The sequence below is a fragment of the Crinia signifera genome, chromosome 1 (genome assembly GCF_055691185.1).
Source record: "Crinia signifera chromosome 1, ASM5569118v1, whole genome shotgun sequence".
Taxonomy (NCBI): Eukaryota; Metazoa; Chordata; class Amphibia; order Anura; family Myobatrachidae; genus Crinia; species Crinia signifera.
This window is the reverse complement of record NC_139217.1, coordinates 456,718,285-456,744,453: the sequence shown is the minus strand read 5'-3', so window position 1 is coordinate 456,744,453 and position 26,169 is coordinate 456,718,285. Positions and strand designations below refer to the sequence as shown.

Sequence of the window (26,169 nt, the reverse complement as noted above, 5' to 3'; positions counted from 1 at the left end):
ACATGTCCCAAATCACCTAGCTGGTGCACAGCTGTAGTCATTACTAATTGTCACATGTCCTAGGTCACCTAGCTGGTGCACAGCTGTAGTCATTACTAACGGTCACATGTCCCAGGTCACCTAGCTGGTGCACAGATGTAGTCATTACTAACTGTCACATGTCCCAGGTCACCTAGCTGGTGCACAGCTGTAGTCATTACTAACGGTCACATGTCCCAGGTCACCTAGCTGGTGCACAGCTGTAGTCATTACTAACTGTCACATGTCCCAGGTCACCTAGCTGGTGCACAGCTGTAGTCATTACTAACGGTCACATGTCCCAGGTCACCTAGCTGGTGCACAGCTGTAGTCATTACTAACTGTAAAATTTTTAAACCTGCTGCATTCATTCCAAACCGACACATTCTACAGATCCACAGGTGGCCTGGAAAACATGACCCGTTGGTCGATCTCGAAGACCGGTTTACCCACCTCGATTTACGGCCTACTGAGATGCAGGTGAAGAATAATTGAATCATCGCTAATAATTTACTGTACTTTTTATTTCCCATGCATTTATGATTTTCCACTGCCTGGCTGCTGTCATTTATTGTATTCTCTTTGAATTCCCGCCACTTAATCTGTCTTTAATTGGTGGTTCCCAGCGATAACTTCGTGGGAAGAAATAGGTTATTTATTTCCGCTAACCTGGGACATTGCACAGACTGCATCCAAGGTGGTTACACGGAGCTGATCGCTGCTCTGCGAATTGCAGAGCCCTGCGATCAGCTGTAAGCCGCCCACATTGAAATCCTGCCCTGTGCAAACCTATGAATGTGCAGTTTATCGATAATCACCCGGTTGCAAATTGGCAGCCAAATGATCAGGTCTGAATAAACCCCTCCCCCCAAGACTCAGCTGGATCCCAAAAGCAACGGACATAAACATCTCTGTCCTTTCAAACTTAGAATTTGAAGAAACCCATTGATTGAAAGTCACAAGAGGCCCGAGTACAAACCAACATAATAAATTCATGTTGCCATGGGAATCACGCATGGATAAAAAAAAAAAAAATGTAAATTAGATACAGTATGTGATATAAAAGTAACTGAATAATTTCATTAGAACTCATTTACAAGATTCTCAGGCAACAGCGTAACTGAGTATTTAAGTCAGGTTCTAATGTGTTGATTGATGGAACAGAAATTGACAACTGTAGGTTCTAGGCTGTCAAATGTAATAGTAAAAATGATTTGAGGAGGTCCTGGGAATGCCCCAGCGCTCTCCTGGGCGATTACCATATTGTACGGCTCAGTGTTAATATTCTAGAAAAGACCATTTTGCTTTTGGGTTCCTTAAATTCAGGTTACACGCTACAGCGATGATCTTTTCCGGAGCCGAGCTCTCCATCCCAAATAATACTCTTTATACCTCTATTCTCAACGCTCTCCCGACTCAGACTTGATATTAAACGACTTTGATTTATGGCTCTGTAGATGGAATTTAAGATACTTTAAAGTGGTTTATACAGAATATCAATGAGATGCTTTAAACCAAAGGAGGGGGAGAAAATAATTTAAAATGCAGAATTCGTTCCTGTTGCTGATTATTTAGGAGACTTGGACACGGAATCACAGGGCCTTTAAAATGTCCAATAAAACTCTAAATGGCATACAAAGTTCATGCCTCAGACCTTACTTGGATATAAAAAATAAATAAAAAAAAGGAATGTTGCAATTATACTTGGCTGTATTTTTGTGTGTCTGCAATAACTTAACGGACTTCTTGTTTCGTTAAAATAAATCCGCTAATTACCCTTGTGGAATTGATGCAGTGTTTCGCGAGTAAAGAATTAATATGAGTATATCTGGATACTATCCACCATTGCCAGTGTGATAATGTTCTGTCTTTGTTTCCCACATTTTCTAACGTGGACAGAACATTATTACACGGGTGGCAGGCAATTGGAAAACGTATTCAGTTTAATCAAGTAATTGCAGGAGACCACAATATTCTGGTATGAGTTTTTGCTTGCATGGGAAACATCGAACTTTACTAAAGTGTGACTTGGTTTAGACATTACTGTTGCCTAGTCTCCAGCAAGTTGTGGGAGGCTTATATTTTTCAGGGAGTTCCCTGTAACAACATACAGACCTCAAACCTCCTGCCCACTCCTGAGAAAAGAAGGCAGGATTAGGGGATTGTACATTGTATTTGCAGCTACATATGGTGTGGTGTAGCTACCCTAGGTGCTGCTGCTATGGGGCCCAGATCTGAGAGGAGTCACCTTTCCTGTCACAGTTGTATGTGTTATATACATTTTTCACTGTAGTAGGATACATGGGGCTCTTACTAATGTTTGTCTTGGGGCATACAATCAGGGGTGCCGACAGGTCGCCGCACCCTGGTAAAATGGAGGGGGTGTGGCAACCGGTGGGGGCGGGCCATGTTCCTTTATAAAAATAAATAAAAAAGAGAGGCAGAGAGATGACAGGCTGCCGCTGATGTTGTCTTTCTCCCCAGCTCAGCACATGGCTCTGAGCAGTATGTTCTGAGCCAGGGAGAGAGGCTGTGCTGCGGCGGCAGCCTGTCATCTCTCTCTGAACTGCCCAGCTCCCTGCAACGGGGAGGGGGAGTGGCACCCGGGCCCTCCAGCAGACCCTGGCCTGGTTAAAAAGTACATGCTCCCCCCCCCCCCCACCTCTTGAGGCCACTGCATAAAATATATCTAGTTATGCCTGGACCTGCTTATTATAATGTGGTATAAAATGAACTGGAGGGCATTATAAATAATGTGGTACATTTTGAAGTGGAGGCATTATAGTGTGGCATAATGTGAAAGTGAGACACATATGTCAAAATGTGAATTGGGGATACTCACTGTGTGGCATACTGTGGACTGGCAGCCCTACAATGAGACATACTGTAGAGTAAAATTGGATTCCAAAATTTGTAACATCCTTTCTGAAAGCAACTATGATTGAATGAACCCTATACATGGAACGGCAAGACGGGAAGAGGCAAATGTTTTCTGCAGCTTTCCAGCAGTACGGGCGGAGGCACTGGCCGGGATAGACCTATGAGCAGTCTCCCGGTGCTGAAGACGACTATTCGTTCCATCTGCATACTCTTGTATGCATACTCTACGCATGTTTCGCTTAAACAAAAAGTAGAGCAAGACCCAAATTAAACATTTGCTCGGTTATTCCAATACTTCGTCTTTAAAATATTGTTGAGATATGTATCCATCATCGCAGAACAAGTCCATTAGCTCTGGTTCTAGCTCATTTCTTTCATAATGTTTGTGCGTATTTTAAAGACAAACCATACACCATGTAAGTTCATTTTCTTCTGATTACTTTTTTATGTCCTTCTAGAAATGTGACCTGCTAATTACTTTAGCCTCAATCCGACTAATGATGGAAGAAGTTACATTTCGCTAGTAATTGCTCTGACGGCAAAGGCTGCCTGGTCTAGTAGGATCTCAGTGGCTTGATGTACATACAGCAAGTATTGTGCAACCTCATTAAAGAAGATGATCATAGTACTCTAGCCTGACCTTATTAATAAATGGTTGTTATTATTACATATGTGGTATCAATGCGGTAATATGACGTCCATTCCAATTTGCAGTAATTTTATGTATGTGTATATATATATATATATATATATATATATATATATATATATATATATATATATATATATATATATATATATATATATATATATATATACAGGGCTATTTTTGTGCAGGCTCCAGCAGGAACTGTGGCCCTTATTCTAGTTCACTCTTTCTGACAAAATATTTGTTAGATGGACAAAACCATGTGCACTGCAGGTGAGGCAGGTGTAAAACCCAACCCAAATCTAATTATCTCTGCACAAGTAACACCTGCCTCACCTGCAGTGCACATGGTTTTGTCCATCTAACAAATATTTTGTCAGAAAGAGTGAACTAGAATAAGGGCCACAGTTCCTGCTAGAGCCTGCACAAAAATAGCCCTGTATATATATATATATTTTGGTTGGTAAGCTGCTCAATCAGAGGTGTGTCATTCAGGTGCCAAAAGGGAGGGGTAATTCTGTCTAGGAAAAAAAACATTTTGTATCCCAATTGCACACTGAATGAGAAAATAACTACATATTGATCAGATAATGCAGAGATGTTGGTTGCATATATCTGCAGATATAGGGCTAAGCCCCCAGGCCGTGCGTCAAGGCCTCTCTGCCACTGGGGGTCCCTAATACTGGGATTATCTGATCAATATGTAGTTATTTTCTCATTCAGTGTGCAATTGGGATACAAAATATATATATATATCCAAGTGTTCTGGCACTCACTGACAATCTGCAGATAACTGCTCCTGTTGCCTTCCTCGGGATAGGACTACACACACAGTGTCTCCTAAATACAATACAGGTTTGCAGGCGGCACTCAGGATAAATAAATACACGACACACAGCCAGGACTTTACCAACGTTTCAATGCTGGTGCATTTTCGTCAGGGTGATACAATTTGCAGTAATTTTATGTATGTATGTATGTATGTATATATATATATATATATATATATATATATATATATATATATGGTACGCGCATTTATATATTCCTAGAAGGATTGTTGTAGCACCGATTGTTTTAGAACACTGGAGGCGCAGAAGCCATACCACCTTCTTTATTTATATATATATATATATGTATATACAAGTGGTCCAGCACTCCCGATGAGAGACAGTGTCGCTCCAGTGCCCTCTGTGCTAGAATAGACAGATGGGAGAAATAAGGCAGCGGCACTCAGAGACATTGGTAAAGTGATGTATTCAAACAACAATGCTCATTGCCAGGGGGATTACATGCTTGTTGCTAAGGGGGCTTGTATGCTCATTACCATAGGGGTTCCATGCTCGTTGCCAGGGGGATTATATGCTTGTTGCCATAGAGGGTTCCATGCTCCTTGCCAGGGGGGATTACATGTTTATTGCCATAGGGGTTAAATGTTTGTAGCCCAGGAGGAGTTAAATATTTAAATTGCATGGGGTATTGGCGCCGTGGAAGCACAGAGTCTCTGTCAGCATTAGAGGCCATGCGTCCCTCCAAAGATGGCCACCAACGCAAAGTAGCCAGACATATTTATAATGGGTGCATTGTGTGTAGTACACACAGGCCCCTAAAATTAGGGGCCCTCACTGCACACATTGCACCCATCTGTTTTAATACTTATACCTCTGGAGTCCCACAGTGACGATGTCAGCGCTGGGGTAATCATTGGAAAAATGTCCAAGGTGCCATTTTTCCGGAGATCTTCGCATGTGCATTAGTGTCTGACCACCCTCAGTGCTCAGATTCTATAACAATGGGCAACTGCCATCAGAGAGGTCGGCCCGGACAGAGGAGGCTGCTCACGGGCCTCCTTATCTCTTTAAATGCCGCTGCCAGAAGACTCCTATTCCCAAACTTTTGGGGAGTTCTCTTGAAAGAGTAAATGGTGCTTGCACATCCTGACCAGTATAATGGTGGGATAAGTATTACACAAATCTCGGTCTAGATACATCTGACCTCTGCTGGATGAAGATTTGTACCAGTGGTGTAAGTTCGTCCCAGTTGTCCAGAGGCAAATATATACTGGTGCCCCCCGCATACACACAAACAATATATATATATATATATCCTGAAATATATATGTTTATCTGTATATATATATATATATATAGAGAGAGCACATATATATATTTCAGTTCTCAGCCACAGACGCAATATCGACGGCTTTCAATTAGCAGATTTAAACTCACAGGAGAGAAGAGGTGCCCCCTTGGGAGCAGGAGGCCGGCGGTAGATGAATCCATTGTCTCCCAGAGTTCTACCCCTGGGTTGTACACTTCACATCATTAAGAGTGATCGGGGTCAAAATGACAAATATTGTATCATTTTGGCCCCAACTCTTCTTAATAATGTGAAGAGTCCAACCTCTGCCCCATCAGGGGTCAGCTGTATTTAACCCCCAGCTTCTCCCAGAGGGAAGAAATACAGCAAGTAGAAAGTCTTATATAAATCATTTTGCAAACAGTGAGGACAACTAAGGGCCAAAGTAAAATGCTAGCCGACTGCAACTGCGTGGACACAGGAAATGTGTATAAGTTTTAACACTCGGATTTCCTATCTGTCATCATCACAAGTACACCCTTGCAACAGCTCTATTGACGGTTCAAAACACCAAGTGTGCACAGCCAACAATTCTGACAACGTGCCCTAGCTGAGCTCTGTACACTTGATATCTTGTTGACGGCCAGCTGCGTCGCTTCAGGTGGGAGAAGCAACTGAATTGATTCGAACTCTGCATCAGCTCCTCAACCTCCCGTAGTTTTATACATGGGATTTACAATAAATTACATCTACAAATATTCTCAGAATGGTAAAAACATATATACGAGTTCAGAAATGAATCATAAGGTTGAAAAAACAGGTGCTTTTAAAGCACATTTGCTCAAGTTGTAAATGTAACATTGCCAATAGAAATTGTCATTCGAAAAACACAAGGAACTGTACTTACAGTATATGAACTGTGTTTTGATGACCTTGAACACTGGTAGCCGTAGAAACTACAAATTTGCCTAAAACATTAAACTCATGTCTATTCCACAATAAGATTATTGTCGTCCTAAAGTATAATGTTCGAACATTCAAAAAATATTATAATGCTTTATGGAAATTCCAATCAACTGATACAGGGGCAGATGTAATTACCATGGTGAAGTGATAAAGTAGAAGGGGATTAGGCACCAGCCAATCAGCTGTCATGTTAAAGGCTGGGTTTGAAAAAGTTAAGCTGATTGGCTGGTGCGTTATCGCCTTCTACTTTATCACTTCACCAGGCCTAAAATTAATCTTCTGTTGCTTTTCTGTCTGGTTTAGCACTTTTAAATGTTTGATATTACTTACCTGGGTCTACAACCTATGGGCTCAGACGCCGTCAGCAAGCGGTATTTATCTTCAATAACCAGAAGTGGCAGAAAAGATTATATGAAATTCTGTAAGCTTGTATAGAACCCCAGCTTCAGAACCATCTTTTACTATGTATTCTTTTATTTTCAGCAAACATATTACATATTGACATGTTGTACACTAACCTGTTCTCTCCCTGAAATAGTCTCTGTACAAAGTAATCTGTAGCCTTGGACAGGGCCGTTGGCGTAGGCTGGAGGTTCCCATGAGATCAGGATCGAGGTAGGTGAGGTAGAAATTACTTGGAGGTTCTCTACGGGTCCTGGCACTTGCACTGCAAGAAAATAATTATGCAGAATGGTTTTAGTCTGGCTCAGTGGATCTGTGCACCTAAAATAAAACCTGATTACAAAAAACTAAAATTTAAATTCATTAACAGTAGTTGCTGTAATCACCCCCACCGGCAATGAGTTCCAGAATGTTACTGCTCTAATGGTGAAGAATCCTCTTCTTAATTCAGTACAGAATTTCTCTTCCTCGAGCCTCAGTACATGCCCGTGTGTCCTAAGTATAGGCCTGCTAGTGACCAATCATCTCCCAGTTCCATATGATTCCCAATCCTGTATTTGAACACACTAATCATATCACCTCTCAACCTCCGTTTCTCCAGTGAAAACATATTCGGCCTGGTTAACCTATCTGTGTATTCTAGTAATTTGAGACGTTTTACTAGCTTAGTCGCCCTTCTCTGTACCTGTTCCAATTTATTTATGTCCTTTTTAAGGTGCGGTGCCCAGAACTGAACACAATATTCCAAGTGCGGTCTCACCAAAGCCTTGTAATGTGGCACTATCACATTGGCACATTTCGCTCTTAAACATACTTCCTGGCCCCCCTAGCTACTTACAAAAAATCCTTGCTTAAATTCCTTAACTGCTGTAAAAGCAATCATTCCTGTCCATTGGAAATCCATGACCCCACCATCGCTGAAGGAATGGTTCTCTAGGACAGACCTTTATATGGACATGGAAGATCTCCGCCTCAGTGTAGGGAAACACCAGGAGTTCAGTTCCACCTGGTTGTCTTGGTTTGAATTTAAATTGTCCATAGCTTATACTGCTAAGTTAGTTTAGGATCTGGATGCAATGGGTATGGTACTCCAACCTTTCCGCCCTTAATGTCATCCCTTTTCTTTCCCTCCCCCTCTTTATTGTCCTGTCTTTGTCTTCTTATATGGTTTTTGTTGTGTGTGTTCGCTATTGTTAGAGAGCTCATTTTGTATTTAACGGAGACCATTTACCTAGTTAGATTTATGAGTATTTATTCTGGTTTGAGATGGAACTCCGAAGCTATTTGGATTTCTGTTCCTTGCTCATTGTGAGTTTGTCTTCAAAAATTCAATAAACATATATTGAAAAAAAAGGTTTCAAAGGCACAAAAAGGACATTCACGTATAACAAATATAGATAGGATTCATTTACATCATAAATTAGGCTAAATTTGACCTTTTTGTAGGATAAAAAAAAAATGAAAAAATTGCACCCAAAAAAATACTGAAATTTGACAAACAAATGTAGATTGTTTTTCTAAAACAAACATTCCAAAAATATACAGAAACAAATACTTTTTAGAAGTACAAGACCGCTTTTTCCAAAACTAACGGTAAAACGATCACGGCGAGGATATTGCCTCTAAAAGGATTTCACCAACACTCACCAATAACCTGTACATACTGTAGTGGGTTATTCTGGTTCACTCGCAAAGGCAAATTCACTCTCTAATGGACAAAACCATGAGTACTGCAGGTGGGGTTGATGTAACATGTGCAGAGAGAGAGTTAGATTTGGGTGTTTTATTGTTTCTGTGCCGGGAAAATACTGTCTGCTTTATTTTTACACTGCAATGTAGACATCAGTTTGAAGTACAAACCCCTCCCAATTCTAACTCTCTTTGCACATGTTACATCTGCCCCACCTGCAGTGCATATGGTTGTCCATTGGAGAGTGAATTGCCTTTGCGAGTGAACCAGAATAACCTCCATAGTTTCCTAAAACAAAATAACAGGGTCTGTAGCTGTAACATATGTTCCGTGGCCTCCCCCTCCCCTACCCCAGTCATCATCCTGGAATTCTGATAAACAACCTCTAAGACAATGCATTAAATAAAAGTGAAAGTTTTTCTAGTTAATTGGATTTTTTTGGCCCATTAAAAAGAACAAAAATAAATAAATTCCTCCAACAAAACAATGCGAAATGCAAAGTCAGACCCTGGAAGATTTATCAGCGCCCGCGAGCAGATGATCTGACTGCGCCACGTGTTTCTATGTAAAATTAATCATTTTAAAGAGCTGTTTTGTTGTATGTGAGTTACATATATGCAAGTAGCGTGATTTCCATACTGTACATCGTGTAAACTTTCTGAATGTGATTAACCTCTCCTCACTGCGGGGGGGGTGTGTGTGTGTGTGTATAATATATGCTGAAGAACCATTCTCTAGAGCACATTGCTTTGTAATTGTTTTAGCTTTCTCTTGCTTCTAATCTCTACGTCTATAATGCCCCTTTCAGACCTGGTATTTCTAAACGGTAATAAAGCAGGGTCCTTCCCGTTTCAGACCCATTTTTTTTCATCCACTGTTTTCTATGGGTTCAAACGGTCTCAGTGTTGTGAAGGAACAAAAACTGCATTGAAATACCGTTTAAGGACAAAGGGGGAGATTCTCTAAGAATCTCCGCCCCCCTTCGCCGCCCATCGCATATTTAATTATCGCATATGCTGTAACATATGCGATAATTAAGGCAAAGGACAGCTCTTGCGTTAAGAGCTGTCCTTTGCGGTGAGAGTCGCCGGGTCCCAGCAGGTCCCGGCGGCTCTCCCCTCCCTCCCACACCCGGCGTTGCTGCTGCTGCTGTGCCGGGCTCTCCTCCTCCCTGCACCCGGAAGAGGATCAGTGCAGGGAGGAGGTCACAGGTCCGGGCAGCACTGCGCTGTGCTGCCCGGACACAGGTGAAGGGGGAGGGGGCGATGCGGGGCGGCGGGGGGTCGGCGCGGGGCGGCGGAGGGTTGCAATAGAAGCCCATTGGCTATGGGGCATCGCCAGATTTTTCTGGCGATGCCCCCCGCCGCGGTAAACCGGCGGGGGATGCTTACAGCATCCCAAAATGCGGTAAAAACCCTGATAACGGGGTTTTTACCGCATTTTTAGCTTAGAGAATCTCCCCCAAAACCTGCACTGAAATTCCGTTTAAAGAGATGCGGTGTGAAAGGGGTTTTAGCTGGCAGACCCGTTTTTAGAAACGTTTAAAATACCTGGTCAAAGCCAGTTTTGCAGTCTGAAAGCAGCATAAGAGACCAGGAATAGAATTACCGCAGCTCGCCGTAATATCGTGCCTGTACCACTGCGCAAGTTGTGCTGTATATTACAAGGCGATCTACAGTAAGTCTGTAGTCATACTGTAGGTTATCAATGGAAAGTACAGAATTTATCCGAACACTTGCATGGTTGTTATATTATCATTACGGCATCGCACCTGTTATGGCTTTTGTGACGTCTCTGACTAAACCTCTATCTAAATTTGTTCTCAAAATGGGCAATACCATGCTGCACTGCAGGTGGGGCAGATGTAACATGTGCTGAGAGAGTTACATTTGGGTGGGGGGTGTTGAAACTGAAATCTAAATTGCAATGTAAAAATAAAGCAGCCAGTATTTACCCTGCACAGAAACACAATAACTCACCCAAATCGAACTCTCTCTGCATGTTACATCTGCCCCACCTGCAGTGCACAAGGTTTTGTCCATTAAAGAAAGAGTTTGCTTTTGCAAACCAACCAGAATCATCTCCTTAGTACATATATCGGGGTTGTTGATAATAAAACCATTGATCAACGAGTGATAAAACTCTTTGGGCATTATAAATGGGGTGTGGTACGCCGTTCCGACAGTCGGGATCCCGACAGTCATTAGCCCGATGTTGAGATCCTGACTGGCCGGACTCAGAGAGCGTGGCTGCGCTCACCATGAGGGAGAATAGCCGGTGGCCGGCGGGAACCTGGCGTCTGTGTTTTAACAGTTGGGAGACCGACATCGGGTTAACGACTGTCGGGATCCTGACTGTCGGGACCCCGTCCGGCACCCTTATAAATGGTGCTCCAGCCTATCAGCCCCACAACTGTCATTTTGCAAATATATGACAATTTGTTGTTGAACAAATGACAGTTAGGGACACATTGACTGGAACACAATTTATCATATGCAATGAGTTTTAGCACTCATTTTGGGCCATATGTATTAAGCTCCATAAAGTGATAAAGTGGAGCGAGAGAGAGAGAGAGAGAGAGAGAGAGAATACCAACCAATCATCTCCCTACTGCCATGTTACAAGATGCGTTTGAAAAATGTCAGTTAGGAGCTGATGGTTTGGTGGTTTATCACTCTCCATTTTATCACATTTCAAGGCTTAGTAAATCCCGCCCAATGAGATCATTTTATGGGACCCATTTATCAACAAGTGATAAAACTGAGTTTCCCTGTACCATAAGCCAAATGCCAAAATATGCAAAAGAAAAGACTAATCAGTGATGCAGACCACAATCCCTATTTATAGTCCCTATTATTTATAGGGACTATGGACTGTCCTCTGTGTACTTGGACCCCTTTGGTGTACTGTATACTGCTTTTTATGCCTACGGAGGCATTTTCTGAGGAGAGGGATCTTTTGATCCCTCTCCATCCTGCTCCGGAAACTAGTCCCATGCACATGAACAGGCTGAGTCTTTCGAAAATGTGAAAGTTTCATCCTGAGACAGTGAATGAGTCAATGTCCCAGCGAGTTAGTTAGTACATACATTAGCGGGGACATTTTTCATAATAGAAGAAATGACAGTGATCAAATATCTATAATGTTATACCATTTAAAATGTATTATAATGATGATAATGTACGTATTAAAATAATAAAGACTGAATACATTGAATTCCTGCCATAAATAATGGTTACAATGCTCAAAATGCAGAATTAAATCACAGCTATTATCAGTTACAGGAATGATAAATGATAATGAAAAGGTTCTAAGACAATTAATATATCCGATAATTGCAGTTATGTTTATTCAAAATGAATTTCAATAAACATGAAGGAAAACGCAAGTAGATAGCAACTACAGTAGATGTCTGTATATGGTTATATATATCTAGTAGATGCCTGTATATGGTTAAATATTTAATACATTTGTCATTCTTCATTTATATATTAAATCCTCTTGCATTTACTCCAATCATAATGTAGTAAACATTTGCTAATGCATTTTTACAAATCTTTTCTGTATGTGTCATGAGAATTTACTAATGGTTTGTATTGTGTTTGTGTACATACATTGTACATTTAGCCCGCGATCTTTAAATGAATAAGTGAATGGTGTACCGCTGCCTGGTACACAATGCAGGTGCAGGACTGAATGGTTGGTTTTTATTTATAAGTATATTAGTACTACAACGTGTATTCCAGACCTGAAGACTAGTGTGACATACTGTAGATACATGTTCCCTGGTAGGATTCTGTTATCCTTTATCTATTCCACCACGGTCATACCTTGGAACAGACATCTTTAGAATTCTCAGTCTGTGCCTCCCTGTGTCACTGGTTATTACGCTATTTACGTCAGCAATAACAATAATGCTAATAAGCGAATGGTGTTAATCTTATTTATTCATTACTCTAATTTGTAGTCTTTATTTTTATGCCCCTCAAATCTGCGCTGTAGGTGACAATAGACCCATTGACCTGTCATGAATTCAGTAGGTCTGTGTTTAATCTGACGCTTGACGGTACGACCCATTATCGGCGTATAACAAAAGCGAGTGTAAAAGGCTTCTATAAATAATCCCAGTGATTAGGAAATTCTGCTCATGTAATGTGCTATAAAAAGATACGAAATAAAAGCTTTTTACGTCCAAACCCAATAACCAAGGCGATGAACAAAATGAAAGAGATAAAGAAATAAAAGCTGCGATATTTAAAAATATTCCTGCATTAACACAAATCGATGGGAAATTGTGGGCTAGATATTATATATAAAAGAACAACAGGATCTCCGTACGGTACTGTAAAGTCTCTTTAACCATTTCCTTTATCCCATTAGTAAATATTAGTAATTCCCCGTACACACAGTTCGATGTGGTCTATTTTTCTATTTGATTTATGTAAGCAAATTCGAAATGAAATTGAATGGAAATTGAGGACAATTTGAAAAATAGACAAGACTATATCGTACAGATCTGTACGATATACTCTAATTTGAATGCGTTCGCCTTGCCATGCGATTCGATCCTGATCGAATCGGGATCAAATAGCAAGGCAATTGCACCATGTGTACACACCTTAAAGGTGGCCATACACGAGAACTACTCAGAGATGGGAAGTCACCCGTGATTCCTCTTGAAGCACTCAGGAACCTCTCAGGTGGCACGACTGCATACAATACACCATGGCCCTTTTTCTAGTTGGATAATGGATGTGTATTTTCGGACGGCCACTGAGTGTTCTTAGCCCCACCTACCGTACGGATCGCTCACACCGTCCGAATGCGGGAAGATGCAGAGCTTACGCATGTGGAAGTTTCATGTGAACAACTCCCCCATCTGTGGGAACCTTCCCCATCCTCTTATGGTCACCGACCATCGAATGATGGACCGAGCGGTCAGACAGCTCCAAGTGCTCCAGACCACTTGGACATTTCTCAGTGCGGAAGCAGGGATATGGGCGGGCAGCTGGCATCCGGCTATGTCAGCTGTCTGCCCCCCACACGTGCGTCACGGACGGATTACCATATGTACGCCCAGCGTTCATGGGAACGCCCATGAAATGCGGGGAGTACGCATATGGTAATGAGCCAAAACAGCTCATTACCATATCGTTTTATGTAAGGAATTCACGCCGTATTCGGACATGTGCGGCGTTCGCACATGCGCAGAAACGGCTCTGCACATGCGCAAGCACAATACATCGGCTATCTGACCGAACACGCAGCCGTCCAACTCAATCAGAATAAGGGCCCATATGCAGTCTTTTGCATACGATACGATGCCAGCCACGCCTGTCGGAGGAAGGTGATGCAATATATCTATAGTGTTGCGATATTCACACTTTCATACGATTTCTCTCCAGGAATTGAAAGAAAACCGGCCAAATAGTAGTGAAATTACCATTATGTATGGGCACCTTACACGCTTCTACTAAAATACTGTCCAGAACAGCAACATTTTCAGCATTATAATAATACTAGTAAATCAGTATAAAATGAAGATTCATTAAAGTAATAATATGTTATTTTTCTATAACTGGAGTTGTAATAAAATAAAGGCAATTATAATAATAGGATGAAGCAATATGTAAATTACAAGCCGTGCAATAAAAACTATTTATTATTTTACTAAATGTACTTACTGCGTTACTATGTCACTACGCAGTAGGATCCATTTATCAAGTCTACGGAAAACTTGGGTGCTACAGAAAGTGATTAATGTAGCTATTAATATCCGTATGACTATTGTAAGCGGAAACCCCATTTATCACCTGCGAACCCTACAAAATGACTGGAACCTCCACAGATAACACTGGAAATAGACCAAAATGTTTTTATTGTCTTTAATATGTAAGGCATATCCAGGACACAGTACATACTGGAGGTATGGAGGAAGTTGACATTGACAGAAGGGTGACAAAATCAGAAATCGACATTCGAAAATGTAGGCATTCAAAAAGTTTAACATGAGTTTTCCACTTTTTTGTGTCAACGTCAACACTTGAACACGTGGACCCCCAATTACTGTAATGTGTCCAATCGCTTCCAGCCACGTTACAGTTCCCAATCTGTGTCCACATGAATGGTAAAAAAAAAAAAAAGATTTCAAAAAGTTTTTCAAAAATGAAAGAAAAAAAAATCCCCAAAAATGCATGTTGACCTTTCGGTGTTGAGCTATTGACTTTTGACAAAAACACTGTCAGCCATCTGGATACCAACATGGCAGGAGAGAGGGGTCATGCTCATTTTCTAAATTGACCTAAACTGGGCACTGTTGATGCCAGAAATTTAGGAGGAGAAGGGGGTGATAGGCTTAGCTAAGGCAATGAGTTTTGAGTGCACATCTGAAGACGGGGAGGAGGGCGGATAGATGTTCGGAGGGCATTCCAAAGGGTGATGAAATGGGAGAAATCCTGGAGTCATGCATGGGAGGCAACACTCATTAAGAGAGCGAGTGGGGTGGGAGAGAGTGTGAGACGGAATGTATAAAGGGGAGGAGTTTTTGAGGACTGGGGTGAGAGGGACTGAGATGAGTTTGAATTTGAGTTCTAGAGCTGGGCACACACTAGGCAGTTATATAGTAAACTAATAGTATTACCTTTACACAGGTAAAGGTTGCATTGATCATAAATAACTGTATAGGCTTCTTTAATTTTTATTGTAAAGTTAACCAAGAAAAGAAGAGCAATGCTCTTGCCAGAGATTTAGCCTAGCACATAAAGGATGTTTCGTCTCCTATAATAAGTTGTGAAATATAGGAGGAAACTGATCTGCTGATGACCTCAGGAAAAGATTCATGGATTAAAAGGAAATTCTACATCCTTGCTAATTAACTTGCTGATTGAAATGAATGCATATTTTACAGTAGCTATTAATTTACCAAACTCCTATACCGTCCAGGCGACAGCGGAGCATTTATCTGTGGCTATACTGCTGCAGTCCTTTCCCCTCTGTGTGACATCACTGGCTTCGGTGTGAGACCACATTTAGAAGTTTTCACTCATTTAAGGAAGCGCAAATCATAAGCACATTTCCGTCATCCGGGGCGGGTGATACTGTAAGTCCGATGCCCAGCAAATGTGGAGCCATTGGCAAGTTTACGGCAATGCAACCTCTAATGTGTTACTTCCCTCTATTTGTATATTTTACAAGTGTGAATGACATGAGTTTTCAACATTTTTAATACTACTGTATACAGCGGCGTAACTATAGCACAGCAGCCCCCGCCACCGAGGGGGGCGCTGTGCATGTGGGGGAGCCGGGGGCTGCGGTGCTATAGTTAAACCCCCCCCAATCCCCCGCAGACTTTCCTATCGCGCTGGTCCCGGCGGCTCAGTTCTTCTGCTGAGGACCACCACAAAATGGCCGCCCCCATATAGCACACAGTTCTCTGAAACTGTCTGCTGTATGGGGGCGGCCATATTCTGGTGGTCCTCAGCAGAAGAACGGAGCCGCCGGGACCAGTGCGATAGGTAAGGCTGTGGCTGTGGGGGATTGAGGGGGGGTTTGCATGGGCGGCGGCGGGGGGGGTGGGGGGTAGGGGTGTTTAGCGGGGCGTCGGCAGGGGGGGGGGCCAAAACGTAGCAACGCCACTGACTGTATACTTGAAAGGTTGTCTGACAAACAAGGATATTTGTGTATAATCAGCACATCAAACCTACTATATATGCACTTGTGTGAACATAGGCGTGCGTACATTGAGTGTTAGGGGCACCCCTTAATTTTGTGCCCACCCTTATGTACACTTCCTGGCCCCTAGCATTACCAGCAGTACCTTTTACCGATGACTTTTGCTTTTTAGAATTGTGTATTCCATTAAAAGAAGCGCCAATCAATCAATTATGTTTGTTTTGCATTATTACTTGTACTAGACCATTGTCATATCACCACATGCTGTTCCTGCGTCATCCATATATGTTTGTGACTTTATTTGCATTTACTGTTAAGTAATTAGAAGATTAAAACTGAAATAGGCAGGAGATTATGGTGTGCCGGAGTGACTTTTTATATTGTAGAGTGCCAACAGATAATGGTAAATGCCTGATTGACCCTGTTAAACACACCGAATGGGTGGTGTTAGACACGCCTAATAGGTGGTGCTAGGGACACCTCTTTGACGGTGCACCCCCTAATAAAATGTGCCTCACACACTTGTGAACCAGATATTGGTACGTCACTTGTGAAGACGTGCATCGGATCAGAGGTGGGAGTGCTCAGTGTCAGCGTGGAGGTTAAGTGGCATGCCAGTAAGCTGGACCCAGAATGTGAATTTTGTTACATTCTGTGTGGCAGAATGTAAATTTCGGCACATTCCATGTGGCAGAAAGTGAATTTCAGCGCATTCTGTGTGGCATAATGTGGATTTTGGCTAATACTGTGTGGCAGTATGTGAACTTCAGTGCATTCTGTGTGGCATAATGTGGATTTTGCTTCATACTGTGTGGCAGTATGTGAATTTCAGCGCATTTCATGTGGCATAATGTGGATTTTGGCTCATACTGTGTGGCAGTATGTGAATTTCGGCACATTCTGTGTGGCAAAATGTGAAATTTGGCTTATAATGTGTGGCAGAATGTGAATTTGGCTTATAATGTGTGGCAGAATGTAAATTTTGGCTCACACTGTGAGGCAAAATTTGAATTTCAGCTCATTCTGTGTGGCAGAATGCGAATTTTGGTGCATTCTCTGTGGCAAAATGTGAATTTTGGCACATTCCATGTGGCATAATGTGATTTTCGCTTAATTCCATGTGGCATACCGTATTGTGTAAAGAGAGTATTGCACTGGGAGAGGAATATTTTTAATCGGTGCAATGAGAAAGGGAGGTGTTGTGCCCAGAGCAACAAATAACTTTATTTTACTAGTTTAGATCTTTGCTTTTGTTATACTTTCTCCATTCCGCCATCAGCCAGCTACAGTACACACGAATGACCCACAAACTAACCAGCTCAATAATAATATATATAACAAACCTTCTGCATTTTGGTATTTCCAGCCCAGAGCTGATAACCTTTTAAACGCGCTTGTTACAAGTTTGTCCTATTGATTGAAGGGGAAATCACTTTCTGTGTTAAATGTGAGTACAATTTACACAACTTTGGATTAACGGCAATTGTTTTACAGTCAATTTCACATGGTCCCACATATGCAAAACGAGCGAGAGAGAGAAGAGAGAGACGGAGACAAAGAAAGACAGAGAGAGAGAGGGGCAGACAGACTCAGGGCCAGATGTATCACATGATAAAATGGAGAGTGATAAACATCCAGCCCCTAACTGCCATGTTACCGACTGGGTTTGAAAAAAATTACAGTTATGAGCTGATTGGCTGGTTGTTTCTAACCCTCCATTTTATCACTTTTTGAAGCTTGATACATGAGAGAGAGAGAGAGAGAGAGAGAGAGAGAGAGAGAGAGAGAGAGAGAGGAGAGGGAGAGGGAGAGGGAGAGGGAGAGGGAGAGGGAGAGAAATACATTTACTAAGATGGGAGTTCTATTGAGCAACCTATTAAGGTTCTACTTCTTATTTATTTCACACCTTCTAGAAGATAATAGAACTCCCATCTTAGTAATTTTACCCCTGAGAGAAATAAGAGGTACAGGGGCTAATTCCTAGGTGGGTTGGAGTGATAATTTTCAGAAAGATTTACTTTTACATTTGCGAGTAGCATATTGTAAATGCAAATCTAAATGACAATGTAATAGATATACAGCCGTCCAGCATTTTATGGGCTACATGCAAAAGCAACCAATATTTACCATGCATGCGAAAAACAATAAATGCATCTGCTCCTTTGCATAGCAGCATGGTTTGTTCCTGATACAGTTACTTTTTGCTGCTTTGCTCCTAACCCAGAACCAACCCCCCCAATAACACAACTAAGCTTGTTCACAGCTCCACATTCTACAGTTCTCTGCACCAATTACATAATTCCATACACTGCACAACTGCTACATGCAATGTGCAGGCTATTATAGTATACTTACCTCTAAGTATTTTGCAGCATCAAATAAAAATATAAAAATGCAGAATTCTTTTTGTGAGTTAATTATTAGTTCAAAACTGCAAATACAGCAGGACAGATTTCATGATATAATATAATAATTTTTATTTAATTGTTTATCAAGTGTATGATCCGGTAGAACTCCGCAAAATGTCTAACGCCTAAGAAAACATCTGCGGTTTGCACAGAAGAGGCCATATATATCTTATTAAACAGCGTTATAATTTTTTTTGCCATCAAGCGATGGCTCCAGTATCTTTAATCTTATGGGGCAAGATTATTTATAATACGACCGATAAAGAGCAATTTACTGTACCCTATCTGTCTGCTGATCAGGGTGATGCTTCGCAAGTGATTGAGTCACAGTTTGTATTAAGTTTCTTTCATTTTCAGAATTTGAAAGATAAGGAGTTCATTAACTTCTTGGCAGAATCCGTCTACTCGGGAGATAAATAGAGAAAGACAAATAGATGTCCGCATTAAATTATTGAGTAGAAGTTTGAGAATGACTTCAATTAAAGAACAAATCCAGCGTGTTCTAAAGCTCTAGAAAATGAGATCCTTTGCCTTCATTTTAATTGATAAATCCCATTTGATTATGTCGTGCCTAAATGAACATGAAATGAGGGAAAAAAACAACAAGGTTTACAGACGAGTTGGGATTGTTGAGTTATGTTCGTAGAATTAGCAATAATCTACTAACTGCAAACTTTCAATCCACAATGAGAACCCATTGTGTGTACTATAACAGCAGGAAAGACAAATGCCGCGTCTTCTGTTTTCTAATTACCATGATTAATAAAATGCACATGTGCATTCCGTAATTCCCTATTTACTTGTGTTCGGAATGAGTAAGGGGATGATTAACGACATACGTTAAGTTGTGCTCCAGTTTATTCCATAATTGCTTTCAGGACCCAGGGCCCGATTCAGCCCTGATTGCTGCTGTGCGAATACACGCAGTGACCGATTAATGATGCACTGTACATGCAGATGGGCCTTAACGCGGCTGTGTGACGACTTCCAGCAATTAATTACTGCTACTTTTTTCCTATGACTCCCATTCGCACTTGGAAAATGGTGAGCAGCTTACAAATGCGTACACATCTATTCGAACAGCACGCACATTAATTCGCAAGGCAGGATTACACTATAGCGCGGCGGCAGTACCTGATCAATAGCCTCAGCAAATTTGCTCAGCAGTGATCGAGTATGAATCGGAGCCTCTGTACTGTGAGTATAGGATTAAAAAAATATATTATATATATATATATATATATATATATATATATATTTTTTTTTTTAAATATCCTATTGCCTTAAGGTGTGGTATAATACTGTATATCTAGGTAGACGTAAAGGGGTAGGGGGGGGGTTCACAGCCGGCAGGGAGGGTCATGGGTGTGCAGGTGGCGGTAGCAGGGGAACCGACGGAGATAAAAGTCGGTTTAGACTAACTTTTATTTCCAAAGGGGAGAGGAATCATGGTACCTGATGTGGCACCGCTCCCACCATCACTAAAACTTGGTTCTTTTCCGATCATCCAGCCGATCATGTGTGTCCTGTGCATACAAGGATGGCACACCGATAGCATCTCATATGGATGCCAAGACACTGTCTTTGTTTCAATTTCATTTATGTTTAAGTATTTGTCGCATGTGGTTTTACAAAGTGTATGATGGGGGAGTCCTCTGTTGTTCACCGGCCTGTCATGTTACGTGCCCGGCTTATACCTATCAATGTGTCCCCTCAGTGACATAATGGTGAGGGGGAGGCTATTCCCGCTGTGGAGCCACCCCCATCACTATGGTTACTGAATGCTGACATCATTGTCTCAGATGATTCGACCGCAGCTCCTCACAATGTTGAGAGCGCGGCATAATGATGCCTTGAGTGTATTGATTACTGGGGATGGTGGGACGGCAGCACCCGTTGCGGCGCTACCGTTATCGACACCATCTCCGCATGATTTAATGTTTTTTCTTGAGTTGTCCTGGCCGCAACTCCCGGAAGCACCGGAAGTGCGGCGCATGCGTTCCAAGGGCCGGAAGCAGCTTATGCTTGCGTTCCACGGCCCGGAACGAGTGGCGCAATGGCGCCAAACACGTCAGTATTTTTAGGTATAAATAGCCAGACACAGGGGTTTGCAGTTTGTGGCTTCCCCTCTCCTGGGAATTGGTCCCGTTGTCTCCAGACTACTGTGCAGCATTGTTGCCCCCTTGTTTCCATTCCTTGACAAAGGTCACTGTGGCTGACCGAAACGTCGGAAGATGGATCTAAGATACAGGTTAAATAACCTCTTTTTATTTTGACTCTGTGTTTATATTTGAAAACAACTAGGAGTATTTTCAGTTGTTTCTTTTTGGCGAGTGTTCTTACCTATCTCTGGTAGGCTTTTTGCCTATATATATATATATATATATATATATATATATATATATTTTTTTTTAAATATCCTATTGCCTTAAGGTGTGGTATAATACTGTATATCTAGGTAGACGTAAAGGGGGGGGGTTCACAGCGGGCAGGGAGGGTCATGGGTGTGCAGGTGGCGGTAGCAGGGGAACCGACGGAGATAAAAGTCGGTTTAGACTAACTTTTATTTCCAAAGGGGAGAGGAATCATGGTACCGAGGGAATCGGGTGGGGTTGGAGCCGGGCGTTCGGCACTGAATCAGTCTCAGTGTTTTAAAATCACAGGATATGTAACTATTTAATCAAAACAAAAAATAAGCTACAAATAAAGAATACTTTTTTTTTGCTAATACCATCAGTACGGGGGGGGGGGGGCGCACGACTATCTGAGCTCGCTGCAACCCCGGCTACAAGGGGAAGGTCTGATATGGATTAGTAGGCACTGCGTAACGTGCTGGCCCTTTGAAAACAAAGCTTCGTCCTCATGCTTTTAGCTTGTGTAGTAACAGTAAACGTCAATAAAATGTTAAATAACAATAAAAGAAATCTGCCACAAAACCCCAACAATCATAATTAGCCTGACTCCTGCGGTGTGTAAACACTTGCTCAGATGAGAACAAAAAAACCGAACACAATGCTATTTCCGAATTGAAGTAGTACAGAGGAGCAGGTAATGCTACACTGATTAGCATCGTATAAGCCGAGCACCTGATTGTTCGTCTTTTAAAATGATCCCAAATGTTCTTGAACCAATGCCATCCCCCTGTTAAGCTATCTGTGCCGCTGAATGGAAAAGTGTCACAGAAAGACTGCTGGAAACAGCTGGGTGCAGACAGGCCTGCAGGGAAAACAGGCGCAGCCTCCAACGCCATTGCACAACGCAGCCCCATTCCACTGAGTGATTATCTGGCTGATACATTAACAAACCCTTTCTTATCCCTTCGCTGGAGTTGAAAAGGCCCACAATGCCTTGCGGTGCATCCATCACACTCAGCGGTATTGCTAGCGATGACAGACTAAAAAGCTTTAGGTGATGTTATTGACCAGCGTATCGATTGGACGTCTGTGGCTCCAACAAAAAAAGAGCAGCTGGTGTTTTATACGGTGATAGTATATATTAAAGCATTGGGCTTGTTTACAGAGTTCAAAGCATCCCAAGACACACTTTCTGGTGCTGCCATGACTTCCACCAATGCCTGTAGATTTAGAAGACAAGATGGCCACTTGGGCGGGAGCAGAAGTTGGCCAAGTTGTTTGGGCACATAAATGATGTTCCAATGCCCTAGTTTATGCAGCAGTGCACTGGTAAGAATGACGTTGGTAAAACCAGATTAGTCAGATGTTAAGCGGTGTTTCTTTTAGTGGGTTGCATAGCAACAAACTGACTTAGGGAGTGATCCTAATCACCCCACTCCCCTACGTGTTCGCGCAGGGGAGCGATGGTGGGCGACTACGTATGTGCATATACTTTTACGCGCATGAAAGCAGGTGTCAGCTGGCCACCCGCTTCCTGTACATAGTGCCCGCAGATCTAAGACCATGCTTGCCTACCCTCCCGGAATGGCCGGGAGGATCCCGAAAATCGGGCTCCCCTCCCGGCCCCCCGGAAAGGTGGGCAAGTCTCCCGCATGCCCCCCAGAGCCCCGGAGCCGCTGGAAATAAATGCCGAAATTCGCGGGTCCGTGGGAGGGGGCGGGACTAAAATGACGCAAATCCCATCATTTTGCATCATTTTAGCCCCGCCCCCTACTATCCGACCCGGGAATCGGGGTGTTTACATGGATTGGGGGCGGGGCTTTGAGTCATCAGGCTTGTCCCCGCCCCCTGACCAAGAGATCCGGCTGTCCTCTCCGGGCTTCTCCCGGAGAGGCAAATTTTAAAGTCGGCAAGTATGTGTAAGACATCAGAGAGGTGTCTTACATCTGTGAGAGCCCGCAAAATCATTCAATTCAATGGTCAGCGTGTCAACCAGAATTAACTCATTAATGTATGTTCCAGATCTAGGCTTTACTTGTGGGCACAGCCAAAAAATTGTTACCCAGGCTGGCATATTTGTACAAACATACATGTGATGTCATGATATCACGGAGAGGAAGGCCAGAACCAGAAAGGTGAGCACCAGCTGCATGCGAGCTGATGTATAAGTGTATACATGTGCTCCCATGCTAGTGCGGGGATTCGCTCAGCAGGGGTGAGGGCGTTTGTTCGGCGGGGCAGAGTTAACCTGCTAGGGGGACCTTCTAGATTGTGTAGGGGACTCCCAATGGGAGAAGAGTAGGTGCCATGGGAGGGCCCCTATATGCATAACAATAGGGTTTCTTGTAAAGGGATGCGGTCATTTGGTCTACAGCATGATGGTCGAAAGTCATTAGGTCGACACCATTAGGTCGACATGGGAAAGTTCGACATGGGTGTAGGTCGACATAGGAAAAGGTCGACGTGGTTTTAGGTCAAAAGGCCATTAGTTCGACAGGTCGTCAGTTCGACATGTCATTAGTTCGACAATGTCTAGGTCGACATGGGTTTTTTCACTGTTTTTTGAGCCGACATGTGCCGACAGGCAGTATTTCATGCCCTACCATCCACTAGGGCGAGGTGGGAGAATAAAATAGTGTGCCCGACGCATCGCGAGCACAGCGGTGCACTTTAAACTGTGTCCATGTCGACTGTGTTGACTAACTGGTCAAAAACAGTGAAAAACCCCATGTCGACCTTTTGACTCGACATAGACATTGTCGAACTAATGACCTGTCGAACTAACGACCTGTCGAACTAATGACCTTTCGACCTTTTCCCATGTCGACCTTTTCCCATGTCGACCTAGACCCATGTTGACCTTTTCCCATGTCAACCTAATGACTGTTGACCATCATGCTGTAGACCCAATGATCCCAACCCCCTGTAAAGCACATAATGAAAGTTGGTCTATACATAGTTCAAGAGCTGTACATACAATTACTGTACATGTCAATGTGAGTTGTGTCCAGGATATGATACAGTACTCTATATATAATATATATAAACAAAAAAATCCCAAAGGCAATAATTTTAAGCATCCAATATAATACAAAGGTACAGCTTTATTAACAGTCCAAGAAATGTAGAAGCAACGTGAAAAAGTGGAACAATAAAAATTAAAATCAATAGTTGGCTGACCGCCCTCCGTATATCATATAAATATATAGTGCAGGTCCATGTGTCATAGTGCTTCCACATTTAATGCAATGCATGGGCGGAGATTTAAGAGGAGAGTTTCTCTAGAGGTCATAATTCTAGAGCTGTACAGAGTGCGGGAAGCCGGTCTGTTGGATGAAATGTTCCCCTGTAGGTTCACTGGGGTAAGAATATAACAGTAGGGGAAGTGACTTATCCATAGAGGAGTTCAGGGTGTGCAGTAGCTGCATTTTATTCTAAGGGTGTATGGCCATGCCTCCCATAACAAGGCCACGCCTCCCATAATAAGTACTTGAGCCCGCCAGGATTTCTGCTGCCCTGAGGACTGAATGCCGAAGGCTCTCTCCCCGTTACACAGCAGCGTGTGCCTTGTGCTGGCTGGGGGGATAGGTTGCTGAACATATGTCTGTCAGCAACGGAGCACGGGGGTCCCGGGACCCTGCCAGGCCCCTCATACAGCCACATATAAAGAGTACCTGCCCGTTCCACTGCACACACATTTTTTTAATCACTGTATAAATTACATGGTGGCCATTCTCCTAGTCACCTGCACATACGCAGTAGGAAAAGCACAGGGAAGATGGCCGCCATGTATTTTCCCAGAGATCTGTGTATGGTAGTAGACCACAGACATTTGTGCTGTTGGCGAGAGAGTAGGGGGCCCGGCTCAGGGCCTGTACACAAACCTGACTTTTACGCATTGAAGTGACTATTGGCTGACTGCTAGATTACTCCGCACAAATAACTTGGGTCCGATCCGGGTCTCTGTGCGTTGTGAAAGGGCCAATAGGAAAAACCCGGGCCCAGCAACACGGTATTCTGAAGGGTTTTACCTGGGTTGCTGGTTAGTGTGAACGTGTAACCTGGGTCGAGCGACCCGAGTCCCGTTCACTCCTACGGAGGAGGCGGCAGCGTCACCTTAGTGCTGCCTACTCCCCCGTCTGAAGTGCCGCCGCTCCGCCTTGTCCCCTGGCTGACATCAGCAACCCGGCAATGAGCCGGGTCACAGTGAGCCGCAATAATGCAAATGCTGCATCATCTTTGTACGCAGCCGCTGGGACTTGCAAGCCGGCATTGAGCGTCTCACTGCGAATCCAGGCAGCAGCATTTACATATTTTCAGACCATCCCCGCGCACTTATTTGCAGCTGCGGCGGCATTAACGTAAATCTCTGAATCAGGCCATTAGTACACCCCTGGCTAGGGGACCCGTCGCTCCCAGAAGCCCCGATTTCTATATTTAAATCAAATTATTCCGATTTCTACACCCTACAGAATGGCGACAAACGTGTTTATTTTAAAGTCAAAAGGATTAGGCTGATACAAGCAAACAAGTATAAACTGTTATTTAGTTCTATCATCTTATGCAGAAACAAATAAACCTAAGTACGTCGCCCGGCTAATAATCAGTGTTGTTACACATTAAACAAAGTGACAATATATGACACCGAGCGGCGCAATTAATCTCCTGGATGTGCGAAAATAAGAAAGTAAATGAAGATTATCGCAAGATTTGAGTTTTTTTCATTCTTTTATCCAAAGAATAAATTATTCGACATTTACTCGTTCAATGAAATAACAACAACAAAAAAAACATTCACTTTTTAATTAGTGTTTCTGACATTCTGAAGATGTGCTAAAATGAAACAATAAGCGATTATTCTGCTCCCTCCATGTGGTATAGGAAGATTATGGCCGTCTGATTGCAAGGACGAGTTATTGGACTTTAATAAAATTATAATTTACAAAAAGCGAAGAAGAGAAGACGAGCTTGTAAAGATTTATATCTTTCACTGTAAAAGAAAATAATTCCATCCAACTCGTAAAATGATGGCTGTTATTTAAAAAAAAACAC

The 26,169-nt window shown here is 42.6% G+C and overlaps 1 protein-coding gene across 1 annotated transcript in view; it reads right to left on the bottom strand.

Annotated features, from left to right (window-relative positions):
* Positions 1-26,169, bottom strand: part of DCC (DCC netrin 1 receptor) — a 611,994-nt gene that overhangs the window by 126,458 nt on the left and 459,367 nt on the right. The window contains exon 10 of the mRNA XM_083151819.1: positions 7,111-7,259. Coding sequence (XP_083007945.1) covers positions 7,111-7,259 — 149 coding nt within the window. The remainder of the gene's footprint in view (positions 1-7,110; positions 7,260-26,169) is intronic.